General features: G+C 39.3%; 1 protein-coding gene across 1 annotated transcript in view; it reads left to right on the top strand.

Annotated features, from left to right (window-relative positions):
* The first annotated feature begins 413 nt into the window (after window positions 1-413).
* Window positions 414-22,884, top strand: part of IL7R (interleukin 7 receptor) — a 32,872-nt gene continuing 10,401 nt past the window's right edge. The window contains exons 1-4 of the mRNA XM_048851384.2: window positions 414-628; window positions 7,052-7,178; window positions 16,818-16,972; window positions 18,209-18,363. Of these exons, the coding sequence (XP_048707341.1) occupies window positions 526-628; window positions 7,052-7,178; window positions 16,818-16,972; window positions 18,209-18,363 (540 nt within the window). The 5' untranslated portion in view covers window positions 414-525. The remainder of the gene's footprint in view (window positions 629-7,051; window positions 7,179-16,817; window positions 16,973-18,208; window positions 18,364-22,884) is intronic.

Raw genomic sequence — 22,884 nt, forward strand, 5'->3', positions numbered from 1 at the left:
AAAATGGGAGATCTCAGAGCGCTTTACAGATTCTCCCTCCTGGACAACCATATATCCACACTGGGTTCAGTGAGGTGACACAGCTTTAACTGAGGGCAAAATTTGGCCCCTAGTTCTGTGGTGTGTCTGGTCTTCCTGGACCACAAGCCATCTCACCTAAGAGCCCTATCTTGCTCTCGCCAAAATTACTAGTAAAAATCCCACTGATGTCAGTAGAAAAAGGATTGGGCCTTTAGGACCTGATCCAAACCACATTGAAGTCAGTGGGAGTCTGTTTACTCAGTTCAATGAGCTTTGGATTAAGCCCTTAGTTTGGAAGTGAGAGGCATTTTCAAAATAAAAGTTCCACGAGTATTTTCACTCTGGCTTCCTGGCTCACTCTCCACAGCTTGTCATCCTCTTCAGTGTGTTTACACTTCCCCCAGCCTGTGGTTGGTTTATCAGAGCAGGGGGTTCACACTTCACCCTGGGTATAAAGCAACTGAGTGAGCTTCTCTCTCACACACAGGCACGCACACAACAAATATGCTCAGAATGACACAGACCAGCACAGCGTTTGCCATTTTACTCTTTTTTCTTCTTCACACCACTTCTGGAGAAAGTGGTTCTACCTCAGGAGAAGATTCCGGTGAGTCATTTCACATTTGCTTTCAGGATCAGGAATAATTTGAAAATGTGATTTGAATGAGATCCTCAAACTTCTACAACATGCAACTGGAGCCATTAAACACAATGTGTTAACATTTTAGCTGTTAGGTTTGCCTCTCTCATATGCTTTATACATGGGATTTGTTTGATTCTGGTGGATTATTTACACAGATATCTATCTATACTTATGCCCAGTCTTGCACCCTTGTGCACCCCAAACTCCGATTAAAACCAGAGAAAGAGTGGGATGCACAAGGAATGCAGGATAGGGCTTACTTAGCCTCTCTCATTGCTTGTGTATAAGAATTACAGTTGTTTAAGGCTGGTAAGTAAAGAATTAGTTCATTCCATTATGTTTTGCAAATACATGGAAGTGCCATATGAAAAGGATAAGGCACTGATTCTGCTCTCACAATCCTCATAGGGAAAAATGTTTTAAAATGCCAGAAACAGTCCAATCTGCTCTACTCCAGAGGCAATACATTTCCTATTCAGAAGATTATTTTTGAGCCCCAGAGATAAGTTATCTCAAGCAGGCAGTGGCTCTGTGATGCAAGGGACCTCTCTAGCCCTCTCCCCGCCCTCCTTCAGCAAGGTGGGGGCAGCATTTAAACAAGGAGCTTCTAGGAGCTACCTGCAGCACATCACTGGATGTATGTTTATCATAAAGGCACTAGAATTACATCTGGGGCATTACAGTAATAATCACCTTAGTTCAACAAACTGAATTATTTTGCTTAGACAGTTAAAAGTATTTTTCAGCAGAAATCATCAAATTTGTAAATACTCCACTCAATTTAGACATTCTGTACCTAGCTCTGCACTACATTCAGGAAAATTTCTTATTGCCACTAATGAGAATATTGTCTGACACACAACTTGAGACTCAGATCCTTTAAATTGCCTAGGACCCGATTATGAAAACCTTTACTCACATGAATAATCCTGACTCACATGAGTAGTCCTATTAAAGTCAGTGGGACTGTGCAGATAAGGACTACTGACATAAGACTAGTCTCTCTCAATTACCAGTCATTAGGTTCCTAACATTTTGTTATTAGATGAGTAGCAGTATGGGTTCTGTTTTTAATGGTGAAGTAATTACTGTGTACCTATGCTAACTTTTAGATGTAATGCCATTAGTTCCCATCTGCAGTGAATTATTTATTTATTACACCAGAATTTGGCAGTTTTACTGGTTAGAAGAATATAAAAAACAAACTGGTTTACAGAACTTAAACCTGCTTATGATGTGTTTTTCCCCTTAATTTCTTGTATTTACAGAATCCCACTGACATCAACATTAATAAAAATATATTGAAATCAATGTCTCTGAAATCATTGGGACCACTTATCTCTGACATATATTATTAACCCGCTCCCTTTCAGTCAAAATCGCTTTGCCATCAACTTCAAAGGGAACAGGATCGGGCCCTGGTTAGAAACAGAAACAGATCCTGAAAACTCTTACTCCTGTAAATAGTCCCATTGACTTCAATGGCCCTGCTCACAGGGTAACTGTTTGTAGGATGGGGTCAGCTCACATCAGAACTATTTTAATTTAAGGGTTTTTTCCCCAGATAACTTCTAAATACAGCAGATATTCAATCAGATGCCAGCAACACCAGAAAGACTACTTAAAACAGCTCTCATTGTCCAGAATAATGATCATTTTGGCTCCATGGCAATTTAAGGTCCTGATCCTGTAGCCATTTACACCTCTGCTTAACTTTATTGTTAACCAATATATATTATTGATGTCACACATATTAATATGCATTAAGCCCACAATATCAATATGGCATTATATTGTATCTATATTTCTAGCAGTTACATGGCCTGAATTGTCCTATATCTTTTTATAATTCTGTTCACTTATGCTAAGCATCCCGTAATACTTTGCAAAGCTGAAGGCAGCTTTGGCATGCGAAAATAAGGAACTTGTGAAAGGCAAAATACATTAATGTTCTACTACGGTATAAGCTGGGGAAGTACCTTCACAGACCAGTACCTGGAATGCTAATATCCCCAAAAAAGACAAGGCAAGGCACAGAGAAACAAGTTAAGGGGCTGGGACAAACTGATGGGTTGGATTTTAGTGACGTGTAAAAGTTTTATAACTTGTAAAATCATCCTAAAAACACTCCTAGCTGAACCACACTTTCCGTGTAAGGTGAATTTAACAATGCTGCACAAGACACCTTCCCAGAAACTGGTATCTTACTGAGCCTTTCTTCCTGTACATTCTAATATTAGCGTTTAGCAATAAACCTGACTGATATTGGTCATTTGGCCTCTTGACTATATTTCTTAATGCACCAAAGTGTAGTCAAGCAATTGACTGTACAATTTATCAAGGACTTATCCTATGGACTTCAGTACAAAAAGTTAAGAATGTAAATAAGTCTCTGCAAATATTTATATTGTGGTGGTGCCAAATTCCCCTATCAGGATTGGGGCCACATTGTGTTGAGTGGTGTCCAAACATGGAAAAGAGCCTGCCTTAAACACTTCACAGTGTAAGTGATTATGAGCCCAGTTCTTCTCCTATTGAAATTAGTGTCAAAGTTCCCCACTGATTTAAATGAAATCAGGATTAGGTGTTCAGTCTGAGTTACCTAAAATCTGAGGGAAAGGATCATGATCCTGCAAATTTTTACTGATGTATACAGACCTTACTCACATCATTAGTCATGTAGCGGTCACTGGGAAAGATAACAGCTATTTGTGTGAGTTAGGATTTGCAAGTTCAGGAGCCAACATGGAAAGAAGTATATTGTTGATTGTCAGATAGCAAAATTTAATTTCAAGCCATAGAATATGGTACATGAAAATTCTTCTTAAATTGCACATATCATGCTAATTGCTAATCTACTATTTTAACTGATCATCTTTTACTGTTACAAATACTTTTCATGACTCAAAAAAGTTGCATTCACAGTGCAGGAGTTCAGTGCCAGACATTGCAAGTCAACTGCCCTCCTCCTTTAATGCTAGTCTAATATCTGAAGAACCCCTTTACTATTTAAACATTCAACAGTTCAAATGCTAGACAAAGAAGCTCATCTTCCTTAGATTTTTCAATCTTTAGGACAACAGGATGGATTCTGATTTACAGCTTCTGCCACTTGAGTCCCATTCTTATGGGTACTGAATAAATACAACTTTTCAGATAACTGTAGCATCCGACAAGAGGATTCTTATTTGAGAGTCTTACTTGGTGAGGTGATACAATCCATGCATTTATACATATTATGACATGGCCTTTATTTACATATATAAACAACCATGCAAAACAATGTCATTATAAATAATAAACAGTAATAATAATTCACAACAATTTTAATGACAGGTTTCAGAGTAGCAGCTGTGTTAGAATGTATACGCAAAAAGAAAAGGAGGACTTGTGGCACCTTAGAGACTAACAAATTTATTCGAGCATAAGCTTTCGTGAGCGACAGCTCACTTCATCGGATGCATCCAATGAAGTGAGCTGTCGCTCATGAAAGCTTATGCTCAAAACAATTTTAATGTTACCCATATGTAACCAGAATTATGGATAACACAAGTCAAGTAATCGTATCAGAAGTCTTAAGAGTGCTGCATAGTCTCTGGTCATATAGGACATGAGTGTCTATATGTGACTAGATGGCTCAGAGGACTTGTGATAGACTTTCACCTCTATTAAACCAGTTCAAAGCCAGTTCTAGACTAGTACTGATTAGAAGCTGTTTCTCTTTAATAGTCTAAGTGAAATAAATGTCATGGTATTGGTCCAGGTGTCCATGTAACAGAAAATATTTCCACTACAATTGGCACTAAATGGCAACCTTGGAGCTTCTATCCGCAAAGAAACCAAAAATGGAATGGACATAGAGAATGATTATTGTGATCACTGCTACTGATTGGCCAATTGCACCTACAAATTGGGTGCCGTGCTAGACTATGAGAAAACATTCTATTAGTATTGTTACCTTGTCCTGTCTCATCTCCTCCCTGTTTGCTTGTTTCTTTCAGCCACCTGTGAGGTCTTGGCATTTAGTCTGTAAGCTCTTTGGAGAAGGAGCTGTCTTTTACGATATGTGTGTACCATGTCTAGCACAATGGGGCCCTGGCTTTAAATGGAGGCCTCTAGGTCACTAGTGTAATATAAATAACCATGAATAATACCTCATCTCCCTTCAGTTCAGAGTTGAGGCACATTGGCAGGGCAGTGGAGTGATGCTTGCACAGATGCTGCCCAGGCTATACCTGTTCTGTGGATAAAAAGAGAACTTCCTTCTCCACGGGTATCAATCCTACATCTTTCTCCAGCATTCAATTCCCTTAAATATTAAAAGAAGATGGATGGGACTTGGAGGATGACGCTTCATATATCATCATTCTCATTCCCAGAAAGCAGTAGGGAACAGAAGTTAATATAGCCTGGCTTTCAGACAGCTAATGCTCACAGGGACCATTACAGAGAACAGTACCACTGCTTCTTACCCACTTTTCAGCTAGCTTCTGTGCAGAGGTGCTGAGGGGAGGAAGCTCCATCCATTCTTCCCTGGTGGACCTGCCCTGGTGCCATTCACAATCTAACCCTTCATTATCAGTTCTGCTGAACTTGGGGTGGAAGTTGGGGTGGAAATATTTCTCTCAGAACTTTGTTTATTTTGCTCTCCCTGGTCTGACATGCAAGAGCTTTGGATACGAAACACGCAACATCCAGTCAAATAGCAATTGTTTTATGACTCATCAAGGCAAACTTTGAAGAAATGGTGTTATGTGACAGAAAGTCTGAGATTTCCCTGCAAACCTGATGGTATGACATTTGACAGAAACGGATGGCACAGTCAAAATGTGCCGGAGTGCTCAACCGCCTGTGCCAGCACAAGGGGATTTGAAATGAGACCTCTAAAAATTCTGCCTTAATTTTCTAACTCTTGTCAATAATCTGACAGCAAAGCAAAAGTATCAGGTCCATTTAACATAAGTTTGGAGGGCCTGAGCTATTGTGCGGAGATAGGCTGTTGATAAATTATAGAGGGTTCAGTGTAGAGCTATAGGAATGATTGAAGTATTAGAAAGGATTACAGAAATAGAAAACATGCCTAACAGTGATAGATTCAAGGCGCTCAATCTGTTTAGCTTGACAAAGAACAAGTTAGAAGGTCACTTAATGACAGTCTATAAGTACTGACATGGAGAACAAATATTTAATAATGGGCTCTTCAATCTAGCAGAGAAAGGTATAACAGGATCCAGTGGCTGGACAAATTGATTTTAAAATCAAAATTGGATGTTTTTCTAAAAGATTTGATGTAGGCATTATTTTGAGGAAGTCCTGTGGCCTGGGCTATACAGGAGGTCAGACTAGTGATTACAATGGTCCCTTGTAGTCTATGAATATTCTCGGACAATTTGGGGCCTGTCTAGACAACTGCTATTTGTACCTGTTTAGCTACAATAATGTAATTAGCTGGTGTATCCTCCAGTGTAGATGTGCCGCAGCAGAGTAATAAGGTGCTTAGCTTAGTTTGAAACACCAGTACAAATAGCCCCAGTACAGACAACCTTTAAGTCTTGGCCAGAAACTCCCCTTCTTCTCAAACAGTAACTTTTATTTTTGTCAAACTGAGTGATGGTGCTGTTGTGTGAAAAATGGAGTCTAGGATGTGCCACGTTAATTTTCCATATATGATTTATGTCTAGTGATTGATGCTATATTCTGGGAATCCTGGTTTGTTACTGGTGCTCCATACACATTTCTTACTATGCCTAGCACATAATGAGATATCACACCTTCAAAATCACAATATCATGATTTCTAGAAAATGCTGACAGTTTTTGAAAATGGATTAGTTCCCATTTTTCTCTTGGTGTGACATTTGTACATGGTTCTTACAATTAATATTTGGCTACCTGTGACTAATATGGCCATCTCAAATTCATGCAGATTAACACTATATATTATAACTTCACACTGTATGTGTATTGCATGCATCAAAGGGAGTTCTATGTACAGAGGGCTTCCAAGATCAAATCAATACTCACTCTTTTATAGTTTGATTAATGGTAAAAGCCAAGACTGGCATATCTAAACCAATAAGTTAGCTCCTGAATGATGTCATTTTATAACTGATACACAAGCTAGCCTGTGTGTCCTTGAGTGTGAGTGTCACAATGGATGGAATTCACCCTTTGTGCAGAGAGATGACATATAATAAGCCCAGAAAAAAGAAAATGAAAACCCCTTTCTATGATTTTATAAAACTGAAATGTTGGGCTTAAACTACTGGATGCTTCTCCTTTATAGCAACTTACAAGAAAAGAGGCTGTTTCACAGTGAGACTGTTAAATTTTATTTCAAACAAACCCTGTCATTTGCTTCATTAACATTCCATATATTTCTCCTTAGATGATGAATTAGAGAACGTTGATATTGAGTGTTTCAGTCAGCTGGAAATTAAGGAATGCTGTCACTCCCTAACATGCAACTTTACGGAGTTGGACCTTAACAATACAAACATTAACCTTACAATATGGTAAGAAGCTACATTCTGTGTCAGCAATCATGGTACTATAATTCCTGAATACTAATAATCAATATGCCATAGGTTGGAAAGCATGGATGTAAGAACGGGGAAAAGTTCTCATTCTGAGTTTTGTACCAGTTTTGAATACAATATTCTGCAAAAATCAAGAGTTTGGTGAGCCAGAATCCAAACTCCAAATAGGAAAATTAATCAGCTGAAAGGAATTTGTACAGAACATGCCAATAAATTTGTAATGTACATGATGGGTCTGATCCTGCTCCCACTAGGCTAGAGTCTACGTGGTCATTATGCAGGATGCCACTGACTTCATTGGGAGTCACTGTAAGTATCTTAATAAAATTCAGCTATACAGACTGAAGAGGGTGAAGAGGAAGTGTCCATTATTTAAATCAAGACAGAAATTAACCAATCATCTCCATGCACAGAAAACATGCACTAGAATAAATATTCTGTACAAAGATGTGCACAGTTATCAATGAAATCAGAAAACTTTGCTTTGAGATGGGGCCATAGCAATATTTTCAACCCTGTTTTTGTCACTGAGGCAGACTTTGTCAGACTTTCGGTTCTGTGGTTTACTTTTGATTTATCCTTTGGCTTGTTTTTCCCAAAACTGAAAGTATGGTAACAATCAGCAAAAGAAAGGGATTTTCCAATTCTTCTAATAGTTGCTTTACTTGTTTTCTCTTATTTGTTAGAATTTTTCTATTTTCCTGACAAATGAAATAAAAATTGAGACGTGGTGCTTCCTATCCGTGGAAATAATGAGATTAAAAAGTATCATTTTAGAAAATGGAGGTTCATTAACTTATTTGATTAATAAGAAAAGTCTAGTAATGTACATTATATTTTCTTGTTTCTTACATACATAATGATCACTAATGCTGCATGACTTCAAAGAATCTGCTGGAAATAATTTTACAATGACGTCTGACATGACCTTCAACACCTATCGGACTGTTGGTTTGCCAAATTATTTTGTAGCTTCAGAACTGTATCTTATACTGTAACTTGATCAAGTTCTTTGATCAAATTCTTGTGATGGGTTCAGTCACAGAGACCCCCTTGAGGCTGTCACCTGACATGCTGGAATTATTTCTGAGCCCGTTTCCCCTGCCAGCTTGGGATTCCAGAACCGTGCCTTGTTGTTCCAGACACGCTAGCCTGCTGCAACACAGACCCAGGTCTGGTCCACGCCCCCAGAGCTGCAGACTTTAACCTAAAACTGCTCAGCAAGTCACCTATTTCCAGCACCCAGACACCCAGTTCCCAATGGACTCCAAACCCCAAATAAATCCTTTTTACTCTGCATAAAGCTTATACAGGGTAAACTCATAAACTGTCTGCCCTCTATAACACTGTTAGAGAGAGATGCACAGCTGTTTGCTCCCCAGGTATTAATCATTTACTCTGGGTTAATTAATAAACAAAAGTGATTTCATTAAGTATAAAAGTAGAATTTAAGTGGTTTCAAGTAATAACAGACAGACCAAAGTAAGTTACCAAGTAAAATAAAACAAAACATGCAAGTCTAAGCCTAATACATTAAGAAACTGAATCTCACCCTCAGAGATGTTCCAATAAGTTTCTTTCACAGACTAGACTCCTTCTTAGTCTGAGCCCAATCCTTTCCCCTAATAAAGTTCTTGTTAGTTCTAGCTCAGGTGGTAACTAGGGGATTTCTCATGACTGGCAACTCCTTTATTCTGTTCCACCCCCTTTTATATATTTGACACAAGGCAGGAATTCTTTGTCTCGTTTTGGGTTCCCACCCTTCCTTCTAAATGGAAAAGCACCAGGTTTAAGATGGATTCCAGTACCAGGTGACATGGTCACATGTCCTGTGAGACCACAAGCCTCCATTATTTCTGGCCTGACTCAGATGAACACAGGAAGGCTTACAAGTAAACAGAGCCATTTACAACCAATTATCCTGGTCAATGGGAGCCATCAAGATTCTAAACCACCATTAATGGCCCATACTTTGCATAATTACAATAGAACTTTAGAATAATACTTCATATTTCTAGCTTCAGATACAAGAATGATCCATTCATACAAATAGGATGAACACACTCAGTAGATTTTAAGCTTTGTAACGATTCTTTACAAGAGACCTTTTGCATAAAGCATATTCCAGTTACATTATATTCACATTCCAAGCATATTTTCATAAAGCATATAGAGTGCAACGTCACACTCCTGGCCTCACTTTTTGAAAAATAGCATTTTTGTCCATGGATCAAGAGTTTTCACACTAATTGCTCATTATCAGGATGTAATTTGTTAAATTAGGGAAGCTTTGTCTCAGAACCATTTTTTTCGTTACTTGTATGACAGACATATACCCTGACTCAGTTTCACCTTTCTTCTGCCCATGAAAGGAACAGAGTCTCTCAGTGTCCAATAGAAAGCCCACCTCTGGGCATAACATATTCTCAGACACCAGTGCAGTAATTCCCCCCAAAACCCTTGTAGTAAAACCATTCTCAATAAACTCACAGTAAACATATAAACGTAAAACAGTTTTTCCAGTCCCCTCTTCAGAGACAGCACCTCCAGGTCCGTCACCCAAGACTCAATGGCAGCACTGTGTTCCCTGTTTCTTTTGCCCTGAGCCAGGGCCTTGCTGACCAGGTCTTACTGCCAAAGACTGACCAGTCTCCTGACTGTTACCAGGGCCCACTACAAGAGATCTCCCCAGAGTTCCACTTAGGGTTGCCACCAACTCAGGTTTTTCCCAGCATAGTCCCTTTTTTGAGGTAGCTGTCCCAGGCAATTTGTCAGGGTGCTCAGTACACACTGCCAGCAGTCCAGTTTTATGGGCTCAGGATCATCTTGGATGTCTCAAGTTTTTGTACCTCAAAAATGGCAACTCTTGTTCCTCTCCTGAGGCCTTCCTGCCTGTGAGTCCAACCCTATTCAGGGAACAACTTTCCAGAACCGACCCCTTGTTCTGGGCCACCTCCCACACCCCTCCACTCAGGCTTTTACCCTGCATGCTCCCCAGAGTGCTCCCTCCCAGGCCTCCCTGCCTGAGTCCGAGCCTTGCTCAGGGGACATCCCTCCAGGGTCCACTCTGTTGCTTCCACTGACCAAGCGGGATCTTCCCCTTTTGCCTAGGGTCACTGTCCAGGCCTTCTCCTTGTCAGGTGTCTCCAGCTTTGTTCTCAGCTCAGTTCTCATCCCTAGTTCTGCTCCAATTCTTCTGAGAGTTCAGCTCTCTGTACCAGATCTCCTGTAGCTCTTTCTTACTGCCTCCTGTCTCTGACTCCTCTCATGCTCTGTCTCAGGGAGCACTCACCTGCCAATCTCCTTCCCCAAGGACCCAGTTGCCCTCTTTTAAAACCCAATCAGGAGGCAGCTGACCAGTCACTGGTGCACGGGACTCTACTCCCTCTTAAAGGGACCAGCTACCCTGTGACCCATCATTTTTTCCAAGTTCCAATATCCTGGACTAAACTTCCTATTTTATGCCATGCATTTTCATTGTGATATATATAACATCAACCCTCCCTTCCTCCACTGTTCTTCTGTCTTCCACAAATTCTTTCATCTATGTCCATTCTTTAAAATCTTCAATCTGTGCTCATTTTCCACTTGTAATACATCCCTACATTCTGTGATTTTGTTGAGCTGTGAACTGCACAGATAATCAGATGTGGTTCTAAAAAGTGTGATCACAGACAGCTTCTGACAGAAATCAGTGATTCTCTGTTTACTTTTTTCTCCCCTGTTTTTTAATGTATTGGTCTTAAATTGTTGGTTTTAAATTCTGGTCATGTCAGCTGTGGTTGTCATGGATAGAGGAGCATATGCCATGTAACTTTTCCCCTTTTATTATCATTTATTATCATTTAATTAACGTAGTGATTCTACTTCTGCTGCCATCAGTGGGAAGTTTTGCCATTGACTTAAATGGGATCAGCCCCCACAAGGCTCATTTGAACTGTATTTTTAAATTGTGACAAAATTGATTTTTAAAAAACAAAGTTATTTTAACAGAAACATCTCAAATTAAATGATAAAATCTCTCCTCGGTTTTCCTTACACAGCCCATTAACTCCTAGTGTGATTTCACAGATGTAGCACTTGATCAGTACACCCATGGAACCAGAATTAAAAAGCAATGGCCATATTGTGATCCCATTATTTACATGACATAGTACCTAATTCCACAAGGAGTCTCACTGAAGTTCATATAAATAAAGGTAAGGAGCAGGTTTAAAACAAACAAAAGGAAGGATTTTTTCACACAATACACAGTGAACCTGTGGAACTCCTTGCCAGAGGATGTTGTGAAGGCCAAGACTATAACAGGATTCAAAAAAGAACTAGATAAATTCATGGAGGATAGGTCCATCAATGGCTATTAGCCAGGATGGACAGGGATGGTGTCCCTAGCCTCTGTTTGCAAGAAGCTGGGAATGGGGATGGATCATTTGATGATTACCTGTTCTGTTCATTCCCTCTGGGGCACCTGGCATTGGCCACTGTCAGAAGACAGGATACTGGGCTCGATGTACCTTTGATCTGACTCAGTATGGTTGTTCTTATGTCCTTATGTAACAGAATCTGCTCCTTAATAAGGGATGTCAGTGTGAGATTCTGGGAGCCAGCACAGTAAAATAGCTGCCTATGTCTAGAGCTCCTGCTCAGCCATAGTAAAATCCATCAACATCTACAATACTAAGGCCACTGTTTTTTTGTCTCTGGATGGTTAATCTTGTTGTTTAACATCATAGCAGCAAATTGATCCAATTTTGACTCCCCCCCTTTCCCTCCCCAAACTCCCCACAAATAGCAAAGAAACAGAGGTTCTCTTGACAGTCCTGTGCAGGGCAGCATGGCCCAGGAAAAGGGTCCCCAATAGGCCTAGATCGAGTCTATAAAAGGCTAACGGAGACATCTAAAGAGCAGAACCTACTTAGGAAAATACCAGAGCATTAAATTAATCCTGAAATTAAAGCCACGACTGCAGCACACTAAGTAGGTTTGCAGAGGCTAACCTCCAGGAACAAGGAGGCAGAACTAGAATATGTATCTTAAAAGACAATATGGACTCTGCTGGGATCACTAGAGCAACAATATCTGATCAAAAAGCTACAACATAGAATCAGTGATCTGGAGGGCTGGTCCAGAAAAAATAATTCGAGGGTCGTCAGGCTCCCTTTGAAAGTGGAAAAGTGCAGGCCAATAGAATTATTGTCTAAGACCCTACTTCAGATTCTTTCCTTATACCTTGATTCAGAGCTGAACATAGAAAGACCTCTCCACTCCCTAGCCCCCAAACCTTCAGCTAATGCCAAACGCATGGGATTTATATTCAAATTCCTAATATACAATGCGCAATAATCCATCCTTTAAAAAGCCAGAGAAAAAGGAAACCTGAGTTGGAATGGGCATAAAATAATATTTCCCAACTACAGCTGAGATGTAGTTAAACAAAGAGCCCTGTTCAATATGTCAAGGAAGATGGTCAAGGAGAAAGGACTGACCTATTTTTTAGCCTTTCCAGCTATTTTTAAAATCAAGCGGGCTGGCCAACTCCATGGCTACTCCAAACTGGCAGAAGCAGAAAACTATATTGCCTCCATATAATTAAACAGACAAATGTATGTGGCCATGATATTTTCCTTTGCTATTCAACCCTTGTGTTGCTGGGTTGTTGTCATCAGAGGCAAAAGGATTGGGAAAAGGGCCCACAGCTTTGCACCCCTGATATCCTCCATCTTTCCCATATGTAAAGCCAGACAGAACCACTGGACATTCACAGACTCAAATCAACACACCACATCCCTCTGAGCAAGAACCCAGTGGAGACAGTCACTGTATCATATCCTCTCACTGAGACACTGGAGGTAATTGATTTGCCTAACAAACTGTTCAGATTGGGATTGGTCATTTATCAATCCAAATCTCCTGTCTCTATTTCGAATATTTGTTTGGTTTGGTTTTTCATAGGGTTTGGTTGGGTTTTTTTTGGAGGCGGGGAGGGGTTTGCTGTCTCTTTTTCTTACTCATAGTGTTTTTAAGAACAGCATACCAGTAATGTATTCAGTTTAAATTGCGGGTGTTGATATTTGGTGACATACCCAAGGATGAGGGAAATATTTCAATTCTTATGGCTCTTTAAAGAGCCAGCCATTGAAAGGTCATACACTGAGATTTTGGACCCATTTGTCTAGAAAAGATGGTGGAGTAGTTTCTTCTTGTTTCCCACCTCTCATATTTTTTCAGTGGATCCCCAAACGGATAGCTGTCTTGTTAGCCTCTAACATCTGATGCCTAGTTATATGTGTATTTTAGCCCAGAAACCTTATTTAAAACGTACTCTGGGATGTGCATCACTTCTCCCCCATTACAGCCTTTTGCAGGGGTGGGTAGTTGGGAATATTGATCTATTTTGCATTTAACTTGGGGCAAAGGGGATGTTTGGGCTTCTCCTTCTCTAACTTCCTGATCTTTTGTCCCACCCTGACTCAAAAGCACCGCTTTCTCATACCTTTGTCTTTTCTTACACCCCTCTACCCCCTTGTCCTACCTCCTCTCAACTCTTTCTTATCCACTTAACCTCTTGCCACTCTAGCTTCTCTTTTCCCTCTAAACTCTTTATGAACTCCCCAAATACCCTTCATACTGGACTCCTCACCCTACCTGTACCCTTCGGTCTCAGTGAGTATGGCATAAGATGTTTGTTGGGATACTTACCTTTGTGAGTACCTATGGCTAACTTAGTTAAAAGTGTTTCTTGAAACATAAAAGTATTTGGTAATCCTATAAAAAGGAAAATAATTGTCTCGCTTAAGAAAGTTGAAAGCTGATATAACCTCCAGGAAACCCACCTCACTGAGTTTGAGGCTGAAAAGATTTTAGAAAGTGTGGACTGGTGAAGGCATTTTTTTAAATTACTCAACCAGATCTTGAGGGTGTCAATCTTGTTCAATAAAAAACTGAACACACAAACCCTACCAACTGATAAAGACACTGAGGGAAGACCCTTACTTGTTGAAGTTTGTATTTCTGATATTACATACAATCCTATATGCCCCCAAAAAGATGATCCCTCCTTTGTCAGTCAATTATTTTCAAGATTAATTGACTCCTCCCTAAAAAATTTGATTATAGAAGGGGACTTCAATAAAGCATAAAACTCGCTTTTGGACAGATTGAGCAGACCCCAACCATCCCAATTCTCTGCTAGGCAGACCATTAAGGCCCAGATAGAAGAACTGGGTGTACAGAATATATGGAGATTGCAGCACTCTACAGATAGAGACTACAGCTTTTTCTCACCTCTGCATTCCACATATTCACAGATTGATTATTTTTTGGAAACAAGTGGCTTGGTGAGCTCTGTTATTAACAATGAAATAAAAGTGATTATGATCTCTGATCATGCACCTTTGCCATTGCAGCTCTCGTCTCCTGAAAAGCTGCAAGCTGCCAGAAGATGGTGGTTAAACTCCTCTTTACTATTAGACACACAATTTAAAAACTTTGTGAAGGAAAAAATACAATTTTTCTTTGAGACCAATGAGAATACCTTGGTCTCCTAAGTGATCTTGTGGGATAGTTTCAAGGCATACTTAAGAAGCAGAATAATATCCTACTCCTCCCATAAAAAGAGAACTAGACATACCACACTGCTGAATTTCGGAGGAAATCTCAAGGAGGCAGACCATCAGCTATGCTAATTTTATCCTCTTTGGGTAAACGCCAAGAGAGGACTAACCTCAGGTATAAAACCAATAGCTCAGCTCAGGCTGAATTTGCTTTGTTTAAATTAAAACAGACATACTGGAAATCAGGCAATAAAGCTGGGAAATTATTAGTGCATAGACTTGGAGTGAACTCACTAAAAGCTAAAATCCCCTCAGTTCGCTCAAGTCAGGCTGGATACTCACCAATCAAAAAAATATTAATATACAGTTATCCAAATTCTACCAATGGGTGTATTTAGAGGAAGACCTTAGGGAGAAATCTGTCACAATTTTGGCCTCCAAGAAAATGTGATGTCTGGTTGCTTCTAAGTTTAAATGTCATTCCTTCTGACATTCAGAGTCTTCAATTTGGGGTAATGCCAAAATTTTAATTGCCTGTAGATGCATTCTATGGCCTGATTGGATTAACAAAGGGATCTTGAACATAAACCACACACTGAAAATGATTCCTTCATGCCCTTTCCTCGCCCAACTGGACCCAAAGAAGGAATGGCAACACCTTCAATTTAAACATGCTCTACAACACCAATTTGGCCTACCTGCCTTTGCAGCACCAGATCCTCAACCCATACAGCTTTCTGAAAAAGTAAAACTACCTACCTATGTCACTGGCCAGTCTGTATTTCTATCTATGAAGCAAATTGGCAATCAGCAGTGGCAATATTAGAAAGCAATGGGAACATGAGCTATCAATTTCCCTTACCAACATCCAGTGAAATCAGTTCCAACATAAAGCATTGCTCACTGGATTTGGGATTAAGATTGATCCATCAGAAAATCCTTTGGAGGATGAACTAGACTCCATGTAGATGTTTCAGGTCCAGAGCAGCCAAATCTGACAAATGCTGGTGCTTCAATGCAGCAGGCTATAATTTATACCACATATTAGATTGCCCGGTCATCCGTCTTTTTTGGACAGAGATAAATATTTAGGTCAATTTCTTTCTGTCCAACAACATGGCACTTAAGGCTGGCCATGCCATCTTAAGGCAAGCCAGTCTATCTTGGAAACTGAAATCCTTTGACAAACTTTGGTGGTAGAACTCTGATCATAGCGTAATGTCTAATTCTACAGTGACAGAAGTAAGTCCCAAATGTGCCAGCTATCAAAGAATGGTACTCTCACTTGTTCAGCCTGGTGACAGTAGAACATTTTTTTTTAAGTCCCCTTGAGGCCCTAAGCTCCTCCCATTCTCCTCAACCCATCCTCTCCCTCTGTTTTCTTTTCCCTCTCTCCCCGGTCTCTGACCTATCATTCCTCTCCTCTCCTCTTTTACTTACCTTTCAGGTTTTAATTTGGTCCTCTTTCAACACTCCTCTTTCTTTCCTGCTTCTCCCAAAAGGGAATAATTCTGGAGATTAGTTTACGATTTTACTTGATAATGAACCCCACACTGGGGGTGAATAACAAAAATAGCATTATTGTTACATAACTCGTCAGGCAAATCTCCTTAACCAGTTAACAATTGTCTTTGTTATACTATTCTTTGCCCTTAATAATGAAGAAGTTTGATTCTTACCTGCCTTTTTGTATAATCTGATAATAGTTCTCTACTCGAGGTTAGAGACCTTTCTTTTCTTTGTTATCTTTATTAGCTGTGTTAAAATAAACTATAAAGAATGAATTTTAAAAGCCCCATTGTAGGGCCTGATTGTTCAAACCTATATTACTAAATTACTTACTATTGTGTATTATCCCTTTGGTTTCAAAGAAATGATGCTGATTGCAACCACTTCACTAAGGGCTTAGTAGGTGCCTGCAGGATTGAGCTTGTGTTCTGCTCTATAGAACTAGATGTGCTTAGAACCTGAAAATCTGCTCTCAAATATCATTGGGAAAATATTTAAGAATTTTTTTCATTACAATTGAGAAGAAACTAACTCTGTCATGTTGGATCAACAGCACCACCACCACTGAAGAGCGTATATGTTCGACTATGGAGAAACAGGAAAGCACATATTTTTTATATTTCTACGAAATCCTCTCGCCTAAGGACATTTGTGTGGTCCTTGAGTCATGCAGAAAGTACTGCAGGAGTGTGACAGTAACCCATATTGGTAAGATGCCAAGTGCTTTACACAATATTAAGAAGTGTAAATGATTGGGGGGGAAATGGTGCAAAACCCAACATTCACTCCCAATACAATGGAGGAAATGATGGCTGGTTGAGGGATCAAGACATGGTGAGTTAAGGTAATTTGTGGCCCTAAGCCCAGAAAATACGTAGATATTCCTTATCAGTTTCTCCTACAGTCCCAGGTGGCTCCAGTGACCAAGTGCCTTTCTTCCATCTGAGTTTGGTGCAATGACAGTAGCCAATTGGGATGCTTGCCTTCCTGCAGTTATCCTTGCTTTATCACCGCCACATGGAATTCTGTAATGCACTGTACATACAGATGTGCTTGGAGATCACCTAGAGACTCCAACTAGTGCAAAGTGCAGTCGTCCGACTGCTGTAGTGTAGTTGGCAGTCAGAAGCACATTACAACAGTATTCCATATTGGCTTCCTATTTGGTTCCAGATGCAATTCAAGGTTATGGTATTGAGCTCTAATGATTTGGAGCCTAGCTTCCTGAGAAACTGGCCTCTTTCTCCAGGCGCCATTGGTACAGTTAAGCTAACAGTCCCTTAAATATCTGGGACACCTTGTCAGAGTGTTCTCAGGTGAGGAACCTTGATTCTTGAATTCACTTCTATTCTATTCTGTTCAGCTTTATACACCACACTCTGCACAGTGGGGTATGGGAAAGCACTTAACTGTTTAATCCTCAAGACACTGTTCAAGTAATGGTTAGGTCAGACTTTCTTCTGAAGGATCAGGGGTTTAAAGTAAAATTGTGGTCAGATGTCCCTATTATTCATTTGCCTGCATATCTTTCTGAAATATTCTCCTTTGAGTCTGAAACTTTCCATGCTTGGCCTTAGCCCGGGGTAAATTGTTTGTGAATAGTTTGAGAGAGTTCCCTTTCCTAATTTTTCTTTTATGGATAGTGTGTATGGGTGGGGTGGAGAATAACCTTTTCTTCTAAAACCTTTATAAAAATATTAATGCTCATCCATACCATGAAAACAGCTACATGAGAACACCTCCAAATTTGGTATATGACCAGTCCACACTGACAGAGTCTCCCGGATAATTATGCCAGGATGCTTCCCTGGAGCAAGTGAGAACTTCTTAGGAGTTGTTTTGAAGTCTTTTAAAAATAAATATATTGACTTATTAGATAGTTATACATAAAGGTTACTGTTCACTGTGTGACACATTGACTTGTTTTCCCCTCATCATTTACAGTTAAGCCTGAGACTCCATTTGGCATAAGTATCATATTCCAAAAGGATGCAAACGAGTATTTTATTCAATACAGTACACCGCATTCAAAGAAGAAATATCTAAAGGACAAATTAATACATGAAATATTCTATCGGCAGGAAAACGGAACTTGGGAAGTAAGTGAAAATGATTGTCTTATGAATTGCTAAAGTCTATGTTAGTAGAAGTACTTATAATATATGCAAAAAATGTACTTCATTTCTATTGCTGAAATGAATATTTCTATTCATTTCTTCCTTAGCTGAAAACTTGGGAAACTGCAGTAATTATTATTAGATCATTTCACTTCTAGGTTGCCATTTCAAATCCATTCCAGGCTGATAATGATTGAAAATGGTCTGAATCCATTAGACCACCAATATCTCCTCCACAGGGCGTCTTGGATTAATTAATTAATTAATGCTTATTGCAATGAAAATAGAAAGCGTGACATCAGTGCTAAATATTAGTAATTGTGATCATTATGTTTTTATTTTTATGTTATATACATATCAATAGATAGGTAACATTAGATGCATGCTGTTCATTACCATATTTAAATATGTACAGTTACAGTGGGCTAGATTGTGATCTGGACTAAACAAGGGAATACAGGAACCTATTACTGTCCAGCACAGATTCTGTGTCTGTTGGGCAGCATAGGTGACCGGGTGCAGGAGTCAGTAATAATTGACAGAGTGGGCTGCAGGGAGAAACTGAAAACAGTTATTAATCCATTGGTTCTTTTGTATGCACTTGTATAAAGCATATAGCGCAACCAGAACTTTGGAGCAAGACTGATACAATAAAACCAGTGGATAATATAGCTAAATATTGGCTTGCTAAGTTTACAACTCTCTTTGAGATATTTTGTGACTAAAGGCATACATGAATTAGAGAGATATTATTATATTGTATGATTATTAATTTGTTATTCATTATTAACTATTAATTGTTAATTATTATTATTAAATATGCTGTCATGGTTCTGAGCTAGCTGCACCTCTGTTCCTTGTTCTGGTCTCTTCTGAGTGCACCGCCTCCAGATCTTAGGCCTCATGATCTTCTCCTCTCTGGGGCAGAATTCTGTGATTCTCTGACTCTCAGACTGGGCCCTGGGCTACAGTTCCCTGTGGGCCAGCCGTGATAGTTCACCAGGCCTGGCTGGGTTTCATGGCCTGTAAGTCTTCCTTTTGGGAGCTGTGACCAATGGATAACACAGTGATCCCAAACAGCCTTCTTCAAACAAAGTTTTGTTTACTCTTGACAATAGGAGCACAGAATAACAAGACAAAAGGATTAAAACAACTAAAGGCTTATATACGTATCTGCTTTACCTAAAGCTTATGTAGGCCTTGCTTATCCTAGACACCCCCACTTCTAGGGTTAGGAGTCAGTCTTCTTCCCAGCAGTCTGTGCCCCTCTCACCCTTGTTCTTCAGGGCTTGTCCTTTCACCGCCCCCAAAGTTCTTTGTCTGCCATCTGTCTCTGAACCGGTCAGACCAGGGGTCGAAGGTATCATATTGTAGCTAATAGTCCTGGGTATGTGCTGAAGAGTAGTTAGCTGGGCTATTATCTAACATCCTGGATAGTTTCCTGACCGCCAAGCTATTGAATTAACCTAATATATGCATAAAGTAAACATCTTTACAATACTCAGAGAAACATACAGCATGTAATATTCATACATTAAGAACAAAAGAACACAAGAATGGCCATACTGGGTCAGACAAATGGTCCATCTAACCCAGTATCCTGTCTTCCAACTGTGGCCAATGCCAGACATTTCAAAGAGAGTGAACAGAACAGGACAATTATCACCCAGAGCATGGGGGTTGCATCCCCGACCATCTTGGCTAATAACCACTGATGAACCTGTCCTCCATGAACTTATCTATTTCTTTTTTAAACCCAGTTATACTTTTGGCCTCAACAGCATCCCCTGGTGACAAGTTCCACAGGTTGACTGTGCGTTATGTGAAGAACTATTTCCTTTTCTTTATTTTAAGCCTGCTGCCTATTAATTTCATTGGGTGACCCTTGGTTCTTGTGTTATGTGAAAGGGGCAAATAACTCTTCCTTATTCACTTTCTCCACACCATTCATGATTTCATAGACCTCTGTCATATCCCCCCTTAGTCATCTCTTTTCCAAGTTGAAAAGTTCCAGTCTTAATCTCTCCTCAAATAGAAGCTGTTCCATACCCCTAATCATTTTTGTTGCCCTTCTCTGTACGTTTTCCATTTCTAATATATTGTTTTTGAGCTAGGGAGACCAGAACTGCACACAGTATTCAAGATGTGGGCATACTTTGGATTTATATAGTGGAATTATGATATTTATTGTCCTATTATCTATCCCTTTCCTAATGGTCCCTAACATTCTGTTAGCTTTTTTGATTGCCGCTGCACATTGAATGGATGTTTTCAGAGAACTATCCACAAGGACTCCAAGATCTCTTTTTGGAGTGGTAACAGCTAATTTAGATCCCCATCAGTATGTGTGTATGATTGGGATTATGTTAGTAGTTCTGCAATTTCATATTTGAGTTCCTTCAGAACTCCTAGGTGAATACCATCTGGTCCTGGTGACTTATTACTAAGGCTGTCAAGCGATTAAAAAATTAATCACGATTAATCAAATTAATTGTGTGATTAATCACACCCTTAAACAATAATAGAATACCATTTATTTAAATATATTTGGATGTTTTCCACATTTTCAAATATATTGATTTCAGTTTCAACACAGAATACAAAGTGTACAGTGCTCACTTTATATTTATTTTTATTATAAATATTTGCACTGTAAAAATAAAAGAAATAGTATTTTTCAATTGACTTAATTCAAGTACTGTAATGCAATTTCTTTATCATGAAAGTTGAACTTACAAATGTAGAATTATGCACAAAAAATAGCTTAATTCAAAAATAAAACAAAGTCAAACTTTAGAGCCCACAAGTCCATTCAGTCCTATTTCTTGTTCAGCCAATGGCTCAGACAAACAAGTTTGTTTACATGTGCAGGAGACAATGCTGCCCGCTTCTTGTTTACAATGTCATCTGAAAGTGAGAACAGGCGCTCACATGGCACTGCTATAGCCGGTGTCACAAGATTTTGGAAGGCACTTCTGATTTTTAAACCTTGAGTCAAGTGCTGTAGCTATCTTTAGAAATATCACATTGGTACCTTCTTTGCATTTTGTCAAATCTGCAGTTAAAATGTTCTTAAAATGAACAACATGCTGGGTCATCATCTGAGACTGCTATAACGTGAAACTTATGGCAGAATGTGGGCAAAATACAAAGCAGGAGACATACAATTCTCCCCCAGCGAGTTCAGTCACAAATTGAATTAACACATTATTTTTTTAACGAGTGCGATCTGCGTGGAAGCATGTCCTCCGGAATGGTGGCCAAAGCATGAAGGGACATACGAATGCTTAGCATATCTGGCATATAAATACCTTGCAATGCCAGCTACAAAAGTGCCATGCTATCACCTGTTCTCACTTTCAGGTGACAATGTAAATAAGAACTGGGCAGCATTATCTCCCATAAATGTAAACAACCTTGTTCGTCTTAGCAAGAAGTAGCACTGAGTGGACTTGTAGGCTCCAAAGTTTTACATTGTTTTGTTTTTGAGTGCAGTTATGCAACAAATAAAATCTGTATATGTAAGTTGCACTTTCACAACAAAAAGATTGCACTACAGTACTGTATGAGGTGAATTGAAAAATACTGTTTCTTTTGTTTATCATTTTACGGTGCAAATATTTGAAATAAAAATAATATAAAGTGAGCACTGCACATTTTCTATTCTATGTTGTAACTGAAATCAATATATTTAAAAATGTAGAAAAACATCCAAAATATTTAATGAAATTCAATTGGTATTCTGTTGTTTAACAGTGCGATTAAAATTGCGATTAGTAACGATTCATTTTTTTAATTGCATTTAATTTTTTTGAGTTAATCATGTGAGTTACCTGCAATTAATCGACAGACCTACCTATTCTGTTTAATGTATCAATTTGTTCCCAAACCTCCTCTATTGACACCTCAATCTGGGACAGTTCCTCAGATTTGTCACCTAAAAAGAATGGCTCAGGTGTGGGAATCTCCCTCAGATCCTCTGTAGTGACGACAAATGCAAAGAATTCATTTAGCGTCTCTGCAATGACGTTGTCTTCCTTGAGTGCTCCTTTTGCACCTTGATCATCCAGTGGCTCCCCTGATTGTTTGGCAGGCTTCCTGCGTCTGATGTACTTAAAAATATTTTTGCTGTTAGTTTTTGTGTCCTTTCCTAGTTGTCTTCAAATTCCCCTTGTGGGTTCCAGAATTAGCTGCTCCAAGAAGCAGTCATTAATGGTGTATAGAAATGTTATCTCTGCATCCCATTCTGAAGTGACATGTACCCAGTTAATATGGGGATGGTTGAAATCCCCCATTATTATTGAGTTTTCTATTTTTATAGCCTCGCTAATCTCCCGGAACATTTCACAATCACCGTCACCATACTGGTCAGGTGGTCAGTAGTACATTCCTGCTGCTATACTCTTACTATTCAAGCTTGGAGTTTCTATTCATACAGATTCTATAGTACAGTTTGATTCATTTAAGATTTTTATTATATTTGACTCTATGCTTTCTTTCACA

Source organism: Caretta caretta, chromosome 5 (assembly GCF_965140235.1).
Source record: "Caretta caretta isolate rCarCar2 chromosome 5, rCarCar1.hap1, whole genome shotgun sequence".
In the NCBI taxonomy this organism is placed as follows: domain Eukaryota; kingdom Metazoa; phylum Chordata; order Testudines; family Cheloniidae; genus Caretta; species Caretta caretta.